Source organism: Ascaphus truei, chromosome 1 (assembly GCF_040206685.1).
Source record: "Ascaphus truei isolate aAscTru1 chromosome 1, aAscTru1.hap1, whole genome shotgun sequence".
Taxonomy (NCBI): domain Eukaryota; kingdom Metazoa; phylum Chordata; class Amphibia; order Anura; family Ascaphidae; genus Ascaphus; species Ascaphus truei.
In genome coordinates, this window is record NC_134483.1 from 5,782,143 (window position 1) to 5,799,798 (window position 17,656).

The window sequence follows — 17,656 nt, forward strand, 5'->3', positions numbered from 1 at the left end:
GTGCCCTTCTATCTCTCCTCAGGCAGTGGCAAGTTAAGGATTAATGAGTTGGATGGGTTTGTTGCCCTTCTATCCCTCCCCAGGCAGTGGCAGGGTCAGGATTAATGAGTTGGATGGGTTGTTGCCCTTCTATCTCTCCCCAGGCAGTGGCAGGGGCAGGAGGATTGAGTTGGATGGGTTGTTGCCCTTCTATCTCTCCCCAGGCAGGGTCAGGATGAATTAGTTGGATGGGGTTGTTGCCCTTCTATCTCTCCCCAGGCAGGGTCAGGATGAATTAGTTGGATGGGGTTGTTGCCCTTCTATCTCTCCCCAGGCAGGGTCAGGATGAATGAGTTGGATGGGATTGTTGCCCTTCTATCTCTCCCCTGGCAGTGGCAAGTTCAGGATTAATGAGTTGGATGGGATTGTTGCCCTTCTATCTCTCCCCAGGCAGTGGCAGGGTCAGGATTAATGACTTGGATGGGTTTTTTGCCCTTCTATCTCTCCCCCGGCAGTGGCAGGTACAGGATGATTGAGTTGGATAGGGTTGTTGCCCTTCTATCTCTCCCCAGGCAGTGGCAGGGTCAGGATTAATGAGTTGGATGGGGTTGTTGCCCTTCTATCTCTCCCTAGGCCACTGCCTGCAGGGGCAGGATTAATGACTTGGATGGGGTTGTTGCCCTTCTATCTCTCCCCCGGCAGTGGCAGGTACAGGATGATTGAGTTGGATAGGGTTTGTTGCCCTTCCATCTCTCCCCAGGCAGTGGCAGGGTCAGGATTAATGACTTGGATGGGTTTTTTGCCCTTCTATCTCTCCCCTGGCAGTGGCAGGTACAGGATGATTGAGTTGGATAGGGTTTGTTGCCCTTCCATCTCTCCCCAGGCAGTGGCAGGGTCAGGATTAATGTGTTGGATGGGATTGTTGCCCTTCTATCTCTCCCCAGGCAGTGGCAGGGTCAGGATTAATGAGTTGGATGGGTTATTACCCTTCTATCTCTCCCCAGGCAGTGGCAGGGTCAGGATTAATGTGTTGGATGGGTTTGTTGCCCTTCTATCTCTCCCCAGGCAGTGGCAGGGTCAGGATTAATGTGTTGGATGGGTTTGTTGCCCTTCTATCTCTCCCCAGGCAGTGGCAGGGTCAGGATTAATGTGTTGGATGGGATTGTTGCCCTTCTATCTCTCCCCAGGCAGTGGCAGGGTCAGGATTAATGTGTTGGATGGGTTTGTTGCCCTTCCATCTCTCCCCAGGCAGTGGCAGGTACAGGATTAATGAGTTGGAGGTCACATTGTTTTGCATTATTTCCGTCTTCTTTCTGTAGGTCTCACGCTGCTGTGATTTGAAGCCATAACAGGAAATAGGAGAATGAAGCTGTCCATGTCCCTCCTGGTCCTACTCCTGGTCCCAGCACTCACTAGTGGAGATGCTAATACTTGCACCCTCAGTGACCTGCTGTCCCTCAGCACGCTCCTTAAATCACTGGGTAAGAAGTATTTTCACACTGTATTTTAGTTTCTGTGTAACACTGCTGGTGTACAGAAGGCTGTCCTGCCGTACAGTGTACACAGAATAGCGCTGGCTAGAGCCCGTTCTATATCTAGCACCCATTTTGTCTCCATGTGGTCGTCCTTCACCCATATACCACCTTGTCTTGCAACATAAACCTTATCCTAAACCCGAGACCTTGGCTAATATCCTATACACCCCGTAGAGGCAGCTGTTTTATTGGGTGGGGGTTTCTCGATGACTGGAGTTGGTCACGCATCACACACGCCTTCCTGTCCGCTAATATGGGAGAGGGGTTAAAACGCCTTACAGGCATGTCCCGCCAGCCAATCAGAGCGGGGCTCAGCTAGCTGATATCAGAGGCAGGAGGCGTGTTGAACCGGTTCGGGACGCCCCGTGGGCGGGACATATGTTCTGGCCAACAGGGAAAGCGCCTACGATCGCCATCTTTTCCTTAGCCAGCCCATTGCCTCCCGCTGGGCAGGCGCCACTGCGTCCAGCAGACCAGAGGGTTCTCCCCACAGGGGGTCTTTGTTCTCTGGACCCAGTACTCCGCCCTGCCCCATCCACTTAGCACCCCGACACCTCTCAACATCCCGTCTCCTCCTTCATCTATGGATTCTATGGCACCTTGAACATATGCCTGGGCTGGCTGCATAGAGCCTTATATTAAATGCAAAACACAATATAAAGTGCACTTCATTACAGAATATACTTTGGGGGACCTTATACTTATTAGGGAAATAACTTGGGGATATTTGGGCTTGAAATCCTGGAGTCTGGGGGACACAGGGAAGCCCTGGTGTAATTTACCCTGCGTACCGGCAAATCATGCCTGCTCGCCGGGGAGAATTAAATGACTACCAGCAACATTGGCCCCCCAACTCCTGCAACAAAATAATTGTATTTCCACCCAAATATCCCCCCTAAACCTTACTTACACTCCCAAAATCTGGAGTTTCTACGACACCGGGAACCATATCGGTCCCTAAACAGGTCAGGTTTTTCTATACTTTACAGGGGACTCCCACAGCCCACAAACCCAATACAGGTTTTGGGACACATTGGCACTAACTGGGGAACCCCCCTTAACCTAGGGATTCCCTCAGCTACACGGATTCATCCCTGTGCCTCATTCGCCTTTCTGAGCTATGCTGAAGCAGGGTACCCTAGTGGTGAGTTGCCTTTAAACTCATCCCCCAGTAACCCTGCTCGCTGGCACGCCCGGAAACTCATCCCCCAGTAATCCCTGCTCGCTGGCACGCCCGGAAACTCCTCCCCCAGCAATCCCTGCTCGCTGGCACGCCCGGAAACTCCTCCCCCAGCAATCCCTGCTCGCTGGCACGTCCGGAAACTCCTCCCCCAGCAATCCCTGCTCGCTGGCACGCCCAGAAACGTATCCCCCAGCAATCCCTGCTCGCTGGCACGCCCGGAAACTCCTCCCCCAGCAATCCCTGCTCGCTGGCACGCCCAGAAACTCATCCCCCAGCAATCCCTGCTCGCTGGCACGCCCGGAAACTCCTCCCCCAGCAATCCCTGCTGGCTGGCACGCCCAGAAACGTATCCCCCAGCAATCCCTGCTCGCTGGCACGCCCGGAAACTCATCCCCCAGCAATCCCCGCTCGCTGGCACGCCCGGAAACTCATCCCCCAGCAATCCCTGCTCGCTGGCACGCCCGGAAACTCATCCCCCAGCAATCCCCGCTCGCTGGCACGCCCGGAAACTCCTCCCCCAGCAATCCCTGCTCGCTGGCACGTCCGGAAACTCCTCCCCCAGCAATCCCTGCTGGCTGGCACGCCCAGAAACGTATCCCCCAGCAATCCCTGCTCGCTGGCACGCCCGGAAACTCATCCCCCAGCAATCCCCGCTCGCTGGCACGCCCGGAAACTCATCCCCCAGCAATCCCTGCTCGCTGGCACGCCCGGAAACTCATCCCCCAGCAATCCCCGCTCGCTGGCACGCCCAGAAACTCATCCCCCAGCAATCCCTGCTCGCTGGCACGCCCGGAAACTCATCCCCCAGCACAATCCCTGCTCGCTGGCACGCCCGGAAACTCATCCCCCAGCAATCCCTGCTCACTGGCACGCCCAGAAACTCATCCCCCAGCAATCCCTGCTCGCTGGCACGCCCGGAAACTCATCCCCCAGCACAATCCCTGCTCGCTGGCACGCCCGTAAACTCATCCCCCAGCAATCCCTGCTCGCTGGCACGCCCGTAAACTCCTCCCCCAGCACAATCCCTGCTCGCTGGCAAACCCGGAAACTCATCCCCCAGCACAATCCCTGCTCGCTGGCACGCCCGGAAAGGTAAAAACACACAAAATACTTTTATTACAGGTAACACATGATAAAGATACAATGTTACTGGGCCCAAGAGCTAACTCTCCTGCACCCTTATACATGGGTCAGGGGTAACCAAAACCGGACTTAACCTTTATTTGTGAGCCAGGTTACCCCCTACCATCCCTAGGTATATAAGGGTTAACTCTCCATATCCCCCAGTGGCCTAATGTCCCTCCCGGGGCTCCTAGCCCTCATACCCCTCATATGCCTCATACCTCTCATACCCCTCAAATGCCTCATACCCCTCATATGCCTCGTACCCCTCATATGCCTCATACCCCTCATATCCCTCATACCTCTCATACCCCTCATATGCCTCATACCCCTCACTCTCCCGCAAAACATATACAGACATGGCCATTGGCCAATAGATATAACAAATGTACAGTATACATCGTATACAAAGTAACAATAACACACACACACACTCACTGATGTACTGTATCTATATACATCATATACAAAGTAACAATAATATTAGATACAAGTTAACTGACACACACAAAACAAGTACTAAGCATAGCAAACTGTAAATAATCCTGCTGAGTGTCTGTGGGGTTCCCGAGGTCCTCTCAAGGAGAGCCCAACCCTAGGAAAAAACATACAATTCAAACCACTGCCCAATGGAGTCAGCGGGCCACCCCACCCACCGAGCCATCCATCCACCCGAGCCACCCACTGGGCCACCCACCTAACTGGGCCATCCACCCGAGCTGCCCACCCAAGCCACCCACCTAACTGGGTCACCCACCCGAGCCACCCACCCGAGCCGCCCACCCAAGCCACCCACAAAACCATGGTCTGAGATGCGACCCAAAAACCTAAATAAATCCAGACCAGATGTATCATTTGTAATCCAAGTCCATCCACTGTCTGGCGATGGGGGATCCTAGAGATGGGCAAATGTCAAAATTCAACCTGTGAATTATTTACCACGTTTTTTGGTAATATCCGATCCGTGGCCGAATATTTGCAAATCTGACAAATTCCTTCCCCCCTTTGTTGTGAGAGTGTATAAAACATTCGATCAGGAGCATGTGTTTCATGGTCATCCACATCGAATATATATATTCTCACATTCACTTATTGTTTTCCTTTTTTAAAGAGTGTGTCTGATCTGAGATTTTTCTGTGAATGTTAAACACTATCTATTCGCGGTGAATTGAATGTTAAACACCATGGGGGTCATGCACTAAGCAGTGATACTGTAAGTGCTTTTAAGTGAGATACATGCCTTTATAGTGTGATACTGCCTGCTGTGAGATTCACAAAGCAGTGATAACAGTGCAGTATCGTGCCTTAAAGGCATTTTTTCCCACTTAAAAGCACTTATCACTGCTTTGTGAATCTCATAGCAGACAGTATCACGCTATAAAGGCATTTATCTCACTTAAAAGACTTATCACTGCTTTGTGAATCTCATAGCAGGCAATATCACGCTATAATGGCTTTTTATCTCACTTAAAAGTACTTATCACTGCTTAGTGCATGACCCCCTATCTATTTGCGGTGAATTGAATGTTGGTGAATAATTTGAGCATCTCTACTGGATCCTCAGTTGCATAAACTTCATCTTTAAGTATTTTTCTTTTTACTTTTTTTAACGTTTTCCTTCTGCACCGGCCTCTCCCTTCACTTCTCGTGTTCTGAGAGCCTGGTCTTTTATAGGGGTTCAGCCATCACAAAATGTGTCAAACAGTCACGATAATGCAACCAATGAGGGTTGTTGCTGTTCTGACTCAAGCTCGCTGCGGCAAGCGAGTAGAGGCAGGCAGTTTAACTCCCTCCCTGTATATGCACACAGAGTCCTTCTTTCTTTGGGGCTTTTTTTGTAAAAACAGCAATAACAAAAAAAGGGGGGGGGGGAGATTGGGCAGGTGGCAAAAGTAAGGGAGAGGTATATGGCAATAACTTTACAAAGTGACAGACAAGTTAGACTATCCACAATGCCGGCTGGATCTCAAAAGAATGCATGCTAGCCTGGACCAATAGGAAATACAATCAGGACTGTGCCAACTAGCAGGGGAGGCAGGCACAGATCAACTAACTGAGAAATGCAGGGGGGTTGCCAGGGCAACGGACTAGAAGCTAGGGGAAAGATACATTTGTTGCAATCTTACACTGAGGAGTAATTGGTGCTTCAGAACAGGAAAAATAAACATATAGAGAGCTTCCAGGACAGTTGTAGTAACATATTTATTCCTTATAACATCGCTGGTGTTACCAAGCTTGCCTTATATAAGGAGAGAGCGGTGGAAATCCTCCCGTACACAAAGTATAACAGCAGGTATACATTATTCTGTTCTCAAATCTCCACCATATTTGGGGATTGAATTCACGTGACTGCTTCAGGGAACCAAGAAGCTTCTTATAACCAGTTCTGTAACAATGCCGAGCCTGCTTTGGGGGGCACAGTGGTATAAAGGGGCTGCTCTGGGGGGGCACAGTGGTATAAAGGGGCTGCTCTGGGGGCACAGCGGTATAAAGGGGCTGCTCTGGGGGACACAGTGGTATAAAGGGGCTGCTCTGGGGGGCACAGTGGTATAAAGGGGCTGCTCTGGGGGGCACAGTGGTATAAAGGGGCTGCTCTGGGGGGCACAGTGGTATAAAGGGGCTGCTTTGGGGGGCACAGTGGTATAAAGGGGCTGCTCTGGGGGGCACAGTGGTATAAAGGGGCTGCTCTGGGGGGCACAGTGGTATAAAGGGGCTGCTCTGGGGGGCACAGTGGTATAAAGGGGCTGCTCTGGGGGGCACAGTGGTATAAAGGGGCTGCTCTGGGGGGCACAGTGGTATAAAGGGGCTGCTCTGGGGGGCACAGTGGTATAAAGGGGCTGCTCTGGGGGCACAGTGGTATAAAGGGGCTGCTCTCGGGATCAGTGGTATAAAGGGGCTGCTCTCGGGATCAGTGGTATAAAGGGGCTGCTCTTGGGGGCAGAGTGGTATAAAGGGGCTGCTCTCGAGGACAGAGTGGTATAAAGGGGCTGCTCTCGGGGACACAGTGGTATAAAGGGTCTGCTCTCGGGGGCACAGTGGTATAAAGGGGCTGCTCTTGGGATCACAGCGGTATATAGGGCCTGCTCTTGGGATCACAGCGGTATATAGGGCCTGCTCTTGGGGTCACAGCGGTATATAGGGGCTGCTCTTGGGGTCTCAGCGGTATATAGGGGCTGCTCTTGGGGTTTCAGCGGTATATAGGGGCTACTCTTGGGGTCGCAGCGGTATATAGGGGCTGCTTTTGGGGTCACAGCAGTATATAGGGGCTGCACTTTGGGTCACAGCGGTATATAGGGGCTGCTCTTGGGATCACAGTGATATATAGGGGCTGCTCTTGGGATCACAGTGATATATAGGGGCTGCTCTTGGGGTCACAGTGATATATAGGGGCTGCTCTTGGGATCACAGTGATATATAGGGGCTGCTCTTGGGGTCACAGCGATATATAGGGGCTGCTCTTGGGGTCACAGCGATATATAGGGGCTGCACACAGTCTCCTAGAGATGGTGATAATGAGACCTGAACTCTCTATGTGTTCCCGGGAAGACCCCGCACTCATTCTGATGAGACTCCTTTGGTAATAAATAAATAAATTCTACATAGTAGAATCTAAATGCATAGGAGGTTACAAAATACTAGGGGCAGATCGCCTCTTCTCGATCAATCAACCTTGAGATGCTTCGGGTTGTTCACTTTTAAATGTATATGTTAATTAAGTTTACTGTCTATAAACAACCATGTGATGTGAATGTACCCCTGTCAGAAAACAATAAAAATGTTTGAAATAAATAGAGAGAAATGTTGCAGCAAAACATGAATGAACCCTGAGTAACCCCAAATTCGGCAGCGGGTGTTGAGTTGCAGTAGTAGAATTACAGCAGATTGGGGGAATCAGGTTAACCGCCCTGAATATCTCACTTTTCCTGCTCTTGCCCTCACAGCCAGTCCATGAATTCCCTGGATAATTATTTTACCTCCATCTCGTCTTCTTTCAGCCTCTATGATCCTGGAAAATGCCAAGATAGTGTGCACGGATGCACCAGGAAAAGGGGCCTATGCTTCCTGCCCAGCAGGTAAGTGGTGTCAACAAAACAGAACAACGCGCAAAACGCTCATCGTGAAGTAGTAAAAAACAGTGTTTATAATATAAGTGGTTCAAGGTTAAGCGGACATCCGGTTAGAATTAAACAGGCACATGAAGCTACACCGTAGCTGTTACCAATAACTGCGACCGGAAACGATCTCACTTCCTCTCCCACACGAGCAGCTGGGGTAAAGCAGCAGCCACAGTATCAGTGTGTAAATGTGTTGACACAGTCTCTGAGTCCAGCTTATTGCGTCAGTGCGCCCGGTGGAGCTAAAAGAGTAACCGGCTCAATCCTGTGAGGCAGCGTGCATCGTCCTGTCTCCACACCTCACTGCGCGTCCGCGTAGGTTGATGACGTCACGGCGCATGCGCCGAAGGAGGCAAATCGATCTTGTAGCTTAAAGTATGCGATTCAAAGGCACAAGGTACTTATGAACCTCAGAACTCAAATAGATAAGAATAAAAGGTTGAGTGGTATCTTTCCAACGCGTTTCGTAGCTCTACAGGCCACTTCTTCAGGGAACCTTCCATGTACACTTCCACAGAGGTTTATTTTCTTTTGCGCACTTGTTTGTTTTTATGTAAGTGGTGTCAAGTCTGAAAGTTATGGGTGCAGCCTGGACAAAGTGCAGCTATAGCAGAGTTGGGGGGCTGGGTATAACAGTCGGTGGGTTGGGCGAGGCGCAGGTGGTGGGTTGGGTGAGGCTGTGGGTTGGGCGAGGCGCCGTCGGTGGGGTGGGCGAGGTGCCGTCGGTGGGGTGGTCGAGGCGGTGGGTTGGGCGAGGTGCCGTCGGTGGGGTGGGCGAGGCGGTGGGTTGGGCGAGGTGCCGTCGGTGGGGTGGGCGAGGCGGTGGGTTGGGCGAGGTGCCGTCGGTGGGTTGGGCGTGGTGCCGAAGGTGGGTTGGGCGTGGCTCAGTCGGTGGGTTGGGTGAGGTGCAGTAGGTTGGGGCGAGGCGCCGTCGGTGGGTTGGGTGAGGCACCATCGGTGGGTTGGGCGCGGCTCAGTCGGTGGGTTGGGCGAGGCGCAGTCGGTGGGTTGGGCGCGGCGCCGTCGGTGGGTTTTGCACGGCTCAGTCAGTGGGTTGGGCGAGGAGCAGTCGGTGGGTTGGGCGCGGCTCAGTCGGTGGGTTGGGCGCGGCTCAGTCGGTGGGTTGGGCGCGGCTCAGTCGGTGGGTTGGGCGCGGCTCAGTCGGTGGGTTTTGCGCGGCTCAGTCGGTGGGTTGGGCGAGGCGCAGTCGGTGGGTTGGGCGCAGTCGGTGGGTTGGGCGCGGCTCAGTCGGTGGGTTGGGTGCGGCTCAGTCGGTGGGTTGGGCGAGGCGCAGTCGGTGGGTTGGGTGCGGCTCAGTCGGTGGGTTGGGCGAGGCGCAGTCGGTGGGTTGGGCGAGGCGCCGTCGGTGGGTTTTGCGCGGCTCAGTCGGTGGGTTGGGCGCGGCTCAGTCGGTGGGTTGGGCGAGGCGCAGTCGGTGGGTTGGGCGCGGCTCAGTCGGTGGGTTGGGTGAGGCGCAGTCGGTGGGTTGGGCGAGGCGCAGTCGGTGGGTTGGGCGGGGCGCAGTCGGTGGGTTGGGCGGGGCGCAGTCGGTGGGTTTTGCACGGCTCAGTCGGTGGGTTGGGTGAGGCGCAGTCGGTGGGTTGGGCGGGGCGCAGTCGGTGGGTTGGGCGGGGCGCAGTCGGTGGGTTTTGCACGGCTCAGTCGGTGGGTTGGGTGAGGCGCAGTCGGTGGGTTGGGCGGGGCGCAGTTGGTGGGTTGGGCGGGGCGCAGTCGGTGGGTTGCGTACAGACATTTCCTGTATAGAGGTAACAAGAACCGTGCATGTTGACATTAAAGACGTTTCCTGTATAGAAGTAACAAGAACCGTGCATATTGACATTAAAGCCTTGTATGTTTCATCTCCCTGCAGGATATACCACGGTCTCCTGTGCCTGTGGGTCGGCCTGTGGCTCGTGGGACATCCAGTCCCAAACCACGTGTCACTGTCAGTGTGCAGGCATGGACTGGACCACAGCCCGGTGCTGTAAGATAGCTTCAAGCAGTAATTAGATTGCACGCTCTTTGTGGCAGGGTTTTCATTGCCGTATGTCGTCAGTTTCTTCGTGTTATTATACACTGCGTTTTGTACCGTATTTTCCCTGTATTGTAAGCGCTGTCTACACAGCCGGCGCTATACAAGTAAAATGATATATACATAAATAACCATGTACTCTATTATTTGTCATCTTATAACTCTGTGCCCTGGACATGCGTGAGAGCGAGAGGTAACTCTCACTGTATTACTGCCTGTAATACGTTATAACTCTGTGCCCAGGACATGCGTGAGATCGAGAGGTAACTCTCACTGTATTACTGCCTGTAACACATGTTATAACTCTGTGCCCAGGACATGCGTGAGAACGAGAGGTAACTCTCACTGTATTACTTCCTGTAACACACGTTATAACTCTGTGCCCAGGACATGCGTGAGAACGAGAGGTAACTCTCACTGTATTACTGCCTGTAACACATGTTATATCTCTGTGCCCAGGACATGCGTGAGAACGAGAGGTAACTCTCACTGTATTACTGCCTGTAACACATTATAACTCTGTGCCCAGGACATGCGTGAGAACGAGAGGTAACTCTCACTGTATTACTGCGTGTAACACATGTTATAACTCTGTACCCAGGACATGCGTGAGACGAGAGGTAACTCTCACTGTATTACTGCCTGTAACACATGTTATAACTCTGTGCCCAGGACATGCGTGAGAACGAGAGGTAACTCTCACTGTATTACTGCCTGTAACACATGTTATAACTCTGTGCCCAGGACATGCGTGAGAACGAGAGGTAACTCTCACTGTATTACTGCCTGTAACACATTATAACTCTGTGCCCAGGACATGCGTGAGAACGAGAGGTAACTCTCACTGTATTACTGCCTGTAACACATTATAACTCTGTGCCCAGGACATGCGTGAGAACGAGAGGTAACTCTCACTGTATTACTTCCTGTAACACACGTTATAACTCTGTGCCCAGGACATGCGTGAGATCGAGAGGTAACTCTCACTGTATTACTGCCAGTAACACGTTATAACTCTGTGCCCAGGACATGCGTGAGAACGGGAGGTAACTCTCACTGTATTACTGCCTGTAACACGTTATAACTCTGTGCCCAGGACATGCGTGAGAACGAGAGGTAACTCTCACTGTATTACTGCCTGTAACACGTTATAACTCTGTGCGCAGGACATGCGTGAGAACGAGAGGTAACTCTCACTGTATTACTGCCTGTAACACGTTGTAACTCTGTGCCCAGGACATGCGTGAGAACGAGAGGTAACTCTCACTGTATTACTGCCTGTAACACGTTATAACTCTGTGCCCAGGACATGCGTGAGAACGAGCGGTAACTCTCACTGTATTACTTCCTGTAACACACGTTGTAACTCTGTGCCCAGGACATGCGTGAGAGCGAGAGGTAACTCTCACTGTATTACTGCCTGTAACACACGTTATAACTCTGTGCCCAGGACATGCGTGCGAACGAGAGGTAACTCTCACTGTATTACTGCCTGTAACACGTTATAACTCTGTGCCCAGGACATGCGTGAGAACGAGAGGTAACTCTCACTGTATTACTGCCTGTAACACATTATAACTCTGTGCCCAGGACATGCATGAGAACGAGAGGTAACGCTCACTGTATTACTTCCTGTAACACATGTTATAACTCTGTGCCCAGGACATGCGTGAGAACGAGAGGTAACTCTCACTGTATTACTGCCTGTAACACACGTTATAACTCTGTGCCCAGGACATGCGTGAGAACGAGAGGTAACTCTCACTGTATTACTGCCTGTAACACGTTATAACTCTGTGCCCAGGACATGCGTGAGAACGAGAGGTAACTCTCACTGTATTACTGCCAGTAACACGTTATAACTCTGTGCCCAGTGCTGCCGCCTTCTCAGAAATGCCCCTTCATGGTCTGCAGTAAATCTCTGTTTCCCAATGCAATAATATTTGCAGTAAATTCAGCCCACATTGCGGTATTTTGGAGGGCCCCATTCTCTGGCATTGGTGTCCTACTGCCCCCTCATAGTGATAATATCAAACTCTAAATATCCTTTAATTACTTTATTCCTATACTTAACCCCCAGATTGTATTTCCTAATATCTAACCACCAGGCGCGTACAGTATGAATCAAAGTCTCAGAGACTCTAGCGCCAGAGAACCAGCACAACCTGTATGAAAGGAAACAGACACGACTGTACATGGGATTCATTCTTGTCCCCGTTTTGCAGCACGAAGATGCTACATTACATAACCTTCAGTGTCCCCAATCCCTACAGAACCAAACTCATCCTGAGTCTGTTACCTGGAAAGGGTGACCCCACAGATATGTTTCTGATAGTGATGTTACAGGATATGCCGACTGATAAGATCATGCACAAAACACACGTGGAATGAGATCTTCTATTAGTCCTTTAAAGATTCCAAAAACCCACTGAGGAACCCTGGACCAGAACCACTACCAGATCTGCAGATGGTTGTATAAGAGTAAAATGTGAGGGGATATTTAGGGAACTGAACCGGCCCCCCCGTTTAGCGACAATGACCACCAGGAAGTCGCGGTTAAATAAGCCCTGCCCATTCGCCATGCCCAGCAACCTCAGGGCTTTACCGAACCATAGAGTCCTGTCTGGCAAGGATAAAGCACACTTACCCCCCCACAGTCACCACTGTCATGGGAGATCAGGTCTATTAACACCTTTTTATGCCGGGATCATTGATTGAGCAAAGCAAACAGGTAAAATAAATTGTAATTTATTTCAGGAAAAGACACAATGTAACACAATTTACCGGGTAACACACTTACTGGGAACGGGGCTAACGAATAAATCTATCCTTTAAACGAAATTCTCAAAAATGACCTCTGTATGAGCCCTTTCCACTGACCGGGAGGTACTCATGAAAGTCCTGGAACTGATTTCGACACGCAATGCCAGACGCGCCCGCTACGTTCTCAATAGCGGGACTTACAAAATTTTCTGAGTTGAAGCCGACTCGCATCTATTCAGTACAGATCATCTTTGAATTTGCCGCTGTTTGTTAATCCCACAATTCATTTACAGGTTACCAGTACATATACCTATTACATATAACTCTTTAATAAAACATACTGTGTCCTGTCTTCTGTGTGATACAAAGATGTATAAGTCCCTGTTCTGGTGTCAGGGATGGAGTGAGGATATATGTTGCCTACACTCACTAGCCTCATTCTTGCCGCATTTTAGAAATACTTGTAAAAGTTTTACACACAAGAAACCACTCTCAGCTTTATCACATTGCTGGAGCTCCCCCTGAACCCCTATACCAGGTTCAGGGTACCTTGGCATGTATCTGGGTACCCCTCCTTATACTAGGGACCCGTCCTTTATATTAGGAACCCTGTGTATGGTTGCAGGTTGTGACGTCTCAGTCCCAGCGTTGGATCTTTTGTCCAGATCAAAGGCAGGAAACACTGTATTTTCTAAGCAGGGGTTTATTTACAGGGTACAAAGCAGGTACAGGGTTAACTCATAACACAAAACAGAAACAAAAGACCTAACTCCTTCCAGGAGTACTGACTAATACTGCTTAGTCCCTAACTAGTTGTGGGAGAACTAAACTCTTTCCCCACTTTACCCAGTGTACCTGCAGCAGGTCCCCTTTCAGTCTCTCACAGGGCTGTCTGTGTGTGCCTTCCTAGATCAGTCTAGCAGCAGCGTCTCTCACCCTCTCTGTATAACTCTCAACAGCGTGTGTCTGGCAGCATGGGGGGGGGGGGGGGGGGGGAATCTCTGTATCACTTCCTGACTATACAGACTAGGCTAATTAGCTCATTAACTCTCAGCTGAACAGACCTTTCCAAGAGGATTAACTCTATGAGAGCTGTAAAGTCCCACAACTGCCCCATTCTAACCCTTAGAGGGCAGTGACGGCATCACAAGGTATACATTAACCCCGTCATGCCCGTTTACTTTGTCTGGAAGATGCTGCAGCAGGAATCCTGGCGGTGAGTCGTAATAGCGCTTTCAGAGTCAGAGTCTGACCGGAGCAATGGGCTTGGCTGTATCCGAGAATCTCACGAGATTCACGGATTCAACTCCTGGGGTACCCCATAACTCCGGAACCCCGATACATACAGTAGCCACATTCTGTAAAGACTTTCTCTGGCAAATCCACCCTGTAACCTACAGCCTAGAGATCTCCCGGTCCCAGCACCACGAGAAAGGCAAAACACACAGAAATCTTTAATGTCGCATAATTTGCACACAGTCACAGTAATGCATTTAGGATATCTGGGTCCAAGAGCTGACACTCTAGGACCTCATCACACGGATCAGGGGTAACCAAGTGGGCTGAACCTTTATTAGTGAGCCTGGTTAACCCCTTCACCGTTACAACCACCAACGGGGCTATTTAACCACCTAAAACCATCACTGCACTGCCAGACCCGCAAGAACCCGTACCAGCTGCCCCCAGAATCAGGATGTTAAATAAATCTATCCCGATGTCAGAGAGATGTACTCCTCATTAGCTGTGAGAATTGGGCCCAAGGTACCGAAAGCAGATGAACCCTACCTACTCACCACTAAATACCTCTACTAGGCAATTACTGCACCCACGGACCATCAGAAACCATCAGAAAAATGGTGCCCAAGGGCAGGCCATCGTAACAACAGCCTCTGCCCAAGGCAGACCGCACTACCCGGGCAAGAACTGACCCTCCGGGGGCCCATCACCTACTGCTGGAGGCTGCAACCTGCCCAAGCATGCGCCCCCTTTGACACCCATATGACCCTTTGCATTGCTCTGCAGCACTAACGCACAGAGCCGCAAAACTTTCTCACCCCTGGGACCAAGCAGGAACTCATTTCCGTTTCATCCGGTGGCTGCAGGAAGGCCGGTGACTGCGAGGGGAGGGCGGGGTGTGGTTGCTGCAGGAGGGCCGGTGACTGCAGGAGGGCCGGTGACTGCAGGAGGGCCGGTGACTGCGGGGGGCCCAGCTACCAGACAGAGCAGTTGTCGCCGGGCCCCAGCACTCCCCAAGCTGCGAGGACTTTCCCTCACTCTGTCCCACACTGGGCCCTCTGACGTTAGCCTGGCCCTCCCACTCATGCAAGCACGCTCCAGAAGCTGGCACAAGCTTACTTCCGGCGCGCCAAAGTCAGATAGGCCAATCGCGCACCTGTGTCGGAAGCTCGCGTGGGACAGGCAGAGGAAGAGGCCTGCAGCTTGGGGAGAGCCAGGGACTGGCGTCAAATGCTTTTTCCGGCCACCGGGCCCCCCGCAGTCACCGGGCACAGGACACTTGTACCGGCTGTCCCCCCCTGTCGGCGGCGCTGTTTGTAGCACAAACTACTCGCTTAAGCGCAAAGCCTAGAATACCAGCGCAATAACTCCATTAAGTCCCCAAAATAAGATGCACATACCTGAAAGACTATAACGGTGCTTGCCTCAGATCAAGAAGCAGTGAGGACGGGGTCACAATCCAAGGTCAGCAACAGGGAATCAAGAGAACAAAAAGACAGGGAATACGGAGCAACAACAAAGCTGTGACAGCTACAAACACCGGAACCTTGCTCAGCAACTTCCTGCAGGAAGTTGTAACAGGGGAGTTATCCTTGTTCAGGTAATGTGCCTCTAATCCAGCAGTGTAGTGGTTAACTCCTGGTAGTCAATTATCCAACACCACCTGCCTGATTAGCTTCTAAGAAAAGCCTGTCTTTTGAGACAGGAAGGGAGATTGTCCTTGACTCTCACAACTTGTGAGACTGAGCATGGGGACACTTGTCTTGAGCCCTGCCAGAAGAAACAGCAGAGCTGCTTTCAAGACACAGGGGAAACTTCTAAACCTGAATGCTGACAAACCCTGAAGAAAAGGTAGCAAACAGGAACAGAGAAGATTTTCCCTCCAAACCACTAGGAACAGATAAGACTTTCATTTATAAGACTTTTTTTTACATCTGTTCATTTCATGATATATGCCTGGGGGCTGGGAGACATGCTTATCTAAAGGGAGTTGTGGACTGCATAGGATTTCACTAGAAATACTGCCAAGTGAATTGAAGCTTTGTTTACCCCTTGTTTGGATGGTTTCCTGATGTTAAGGAAACGGGCGCAATAAAAGCCTTATTTAATTTCCCCATAACCAGTCTCCCTTGCATACCTCTGTGAGCGTCCACCTACATATGGTGTCAGAACTGGGATGAGAGGTGGTTCTTCAAGTTAGAAGGAACCCGGAGTTTGGCTGTGAATTTTTTATGCTTTTTGCCTACAAACAGTCTGAGCAACATAAACAAAAAAATCTCATGCAGCAGAGACCAGAGTTAAAGTAATACACACCCAGGCAGGAAACTTACACTGCACTGAAACTTACAAAACCACAGAGGGACTCTTTTCCCCAATCCCAAGAGGAGAGAGAGAGAGACTGCTGAAGCAGGTAAACCTTATTTGCCTATCACAATGAAGTGTAATATGGTCATTGAAATAGGGGGTTTGCCTTCCAGCCGTAGTCAGGGTTCAAGAAGTGAGTTAGCCCTTAAAAGGGATAGGCGTTTGTTGTTTTCAAATGTTTTGCTGAAGCAGTGAATACAGATGGTGACACACGAGCGGTACTGATTTTGCAAGTAAAGGCTGCCACACCGCATAGGACTACCAGTTGTGAATGGAGTATATGCAGAAAAGTGTGAAAATTGATGCAAGACTGTGCTGAAGCAGGGGAATTTTCAGTAAACAAGTGCTGAGGGTAAAATTGCCTACTAGAAAAAAAGGAATTGCTGAGCTGCGTAAAAGGTATCCCAAAGTGTGAAGAGTGAATGTCATAATAACCAAAGTTGAGACTGAACTCAAGCAGAAAATCACATTATTTGGCTGAAGCAGAGAGATTGAACCTAGCAAGTAAATGGTGTAAAGGAAACAGAAGATTTTACCTAGCAACTGCACATCCAGCATACCTAATGAGAGAATAACCTAGCAAGTAAATGGTGTAAAGCAAATAGACGTTTTTACCTAACAACTGCACATCCAGTATACCTGATGAGAGAAAATGCGTGCACAGTACTGCTGATATTGTAAACTTACCCAAGAAAGAAAAAGTCTACAAAGATGCCTGTGAGAGCTACGACCTCTACAAGCAAAATATGCCCATCTGTAGGACTACCACAATTGGGGCTTCTAGCAAATACAGTGGCAACAGCTACAGTAGCGTCTCCTGAGGTCAGGAAGAAAACTACACCTGAGAGCCCCAAAATGGAGGACAAGATGAAGCGTTCTTGTAATGAACATTACCCCACAGAAGAGTGGCCCTTCCAGTCCAATAAGGAGGAAGACATCTCTTACGGGGAACCTGAACCGAGTCAGACCCACAAAAAAGAGCGGGAGCAGCAGATCACCCAATATTTCTGTCAGCTAAAGCAACTGCAAGAAAAGCCTGGCGTACACAATGAAGCTGCTAAAGTATCAAATAAAGAAGGAGACCCCAGTATTCCTGATGGGACGGAGTCATCCAAAACAAAAAGGCGGAAAAAGAAAAAGAAAAGCAGTTCTTCACTTACCGTGGAAGGAACAGACACGTCCGCAGATCCTGTGGAGGAAAAGGGGGACCGAGTTGCCCTGCAGCCTAGAGAAAATGGAGAATTCGTCCTGCGGTTAATCGAATATCCAGAGGGCCCAAGGCAGAAGTCGTGTACCCCAAAGAAGTGTCAGTCCGGTGCCAACAGTG

General features: G+C 50.5%; 1 protein-coding gene across 1 annotated transcript; it reads left to right on the plus strand.

The window, feature by feature from the left end:
• The first annotated feature begins 1,269 nt into the window (after nt 1–1,269).
• LOC142470900 (resistin-like) lies at nt 1,270–10,097 on the plus strand. The gene is made up of 3 exons (XM_075577740.1): nt 1,270–1,460; nt 7,815–7,892; nt 9,805–10,097. Exons 1-3 carry the CDS (start codon nt 1,343–1,345, stop codon nt 9,942–9,944), a joined length of 336 nt encoding a protein of 111 aa, XP_075433855.1. The 5' UTR covers nt 1,270–1,342; the 3' UTR covers nt 9,945–10,097.
• The last annotated feature ends 7,559 nt before the right edge of the window (nt 10,098–17,656 follow it).

Bases quoted from the DNA above. Each gene is read 5' to 3' on its own strand.
- LOC142470900 (XM_075577740.1), top strand. From the start codon at position 1,343: ATGAAGCTGTCCATGTCCCTCCTGGTCCTACTCCTGGTCCCAGCACTC. The intron at 1,461-7,814 runs GTAAGAAGTATT...GTCTTCTTTCAG, and splicing joins CACGCTCCTTAAATCACTGG to CCTCTATGATCCTGGAAAAT. The intron at 7,893-9,804 runs GTAAGTGGTGTC...ATCTCCCTGCAG, and splicing joins CTATGCTTCCTGCCCAGCAG to GATATACCACGGTCTCCTGT.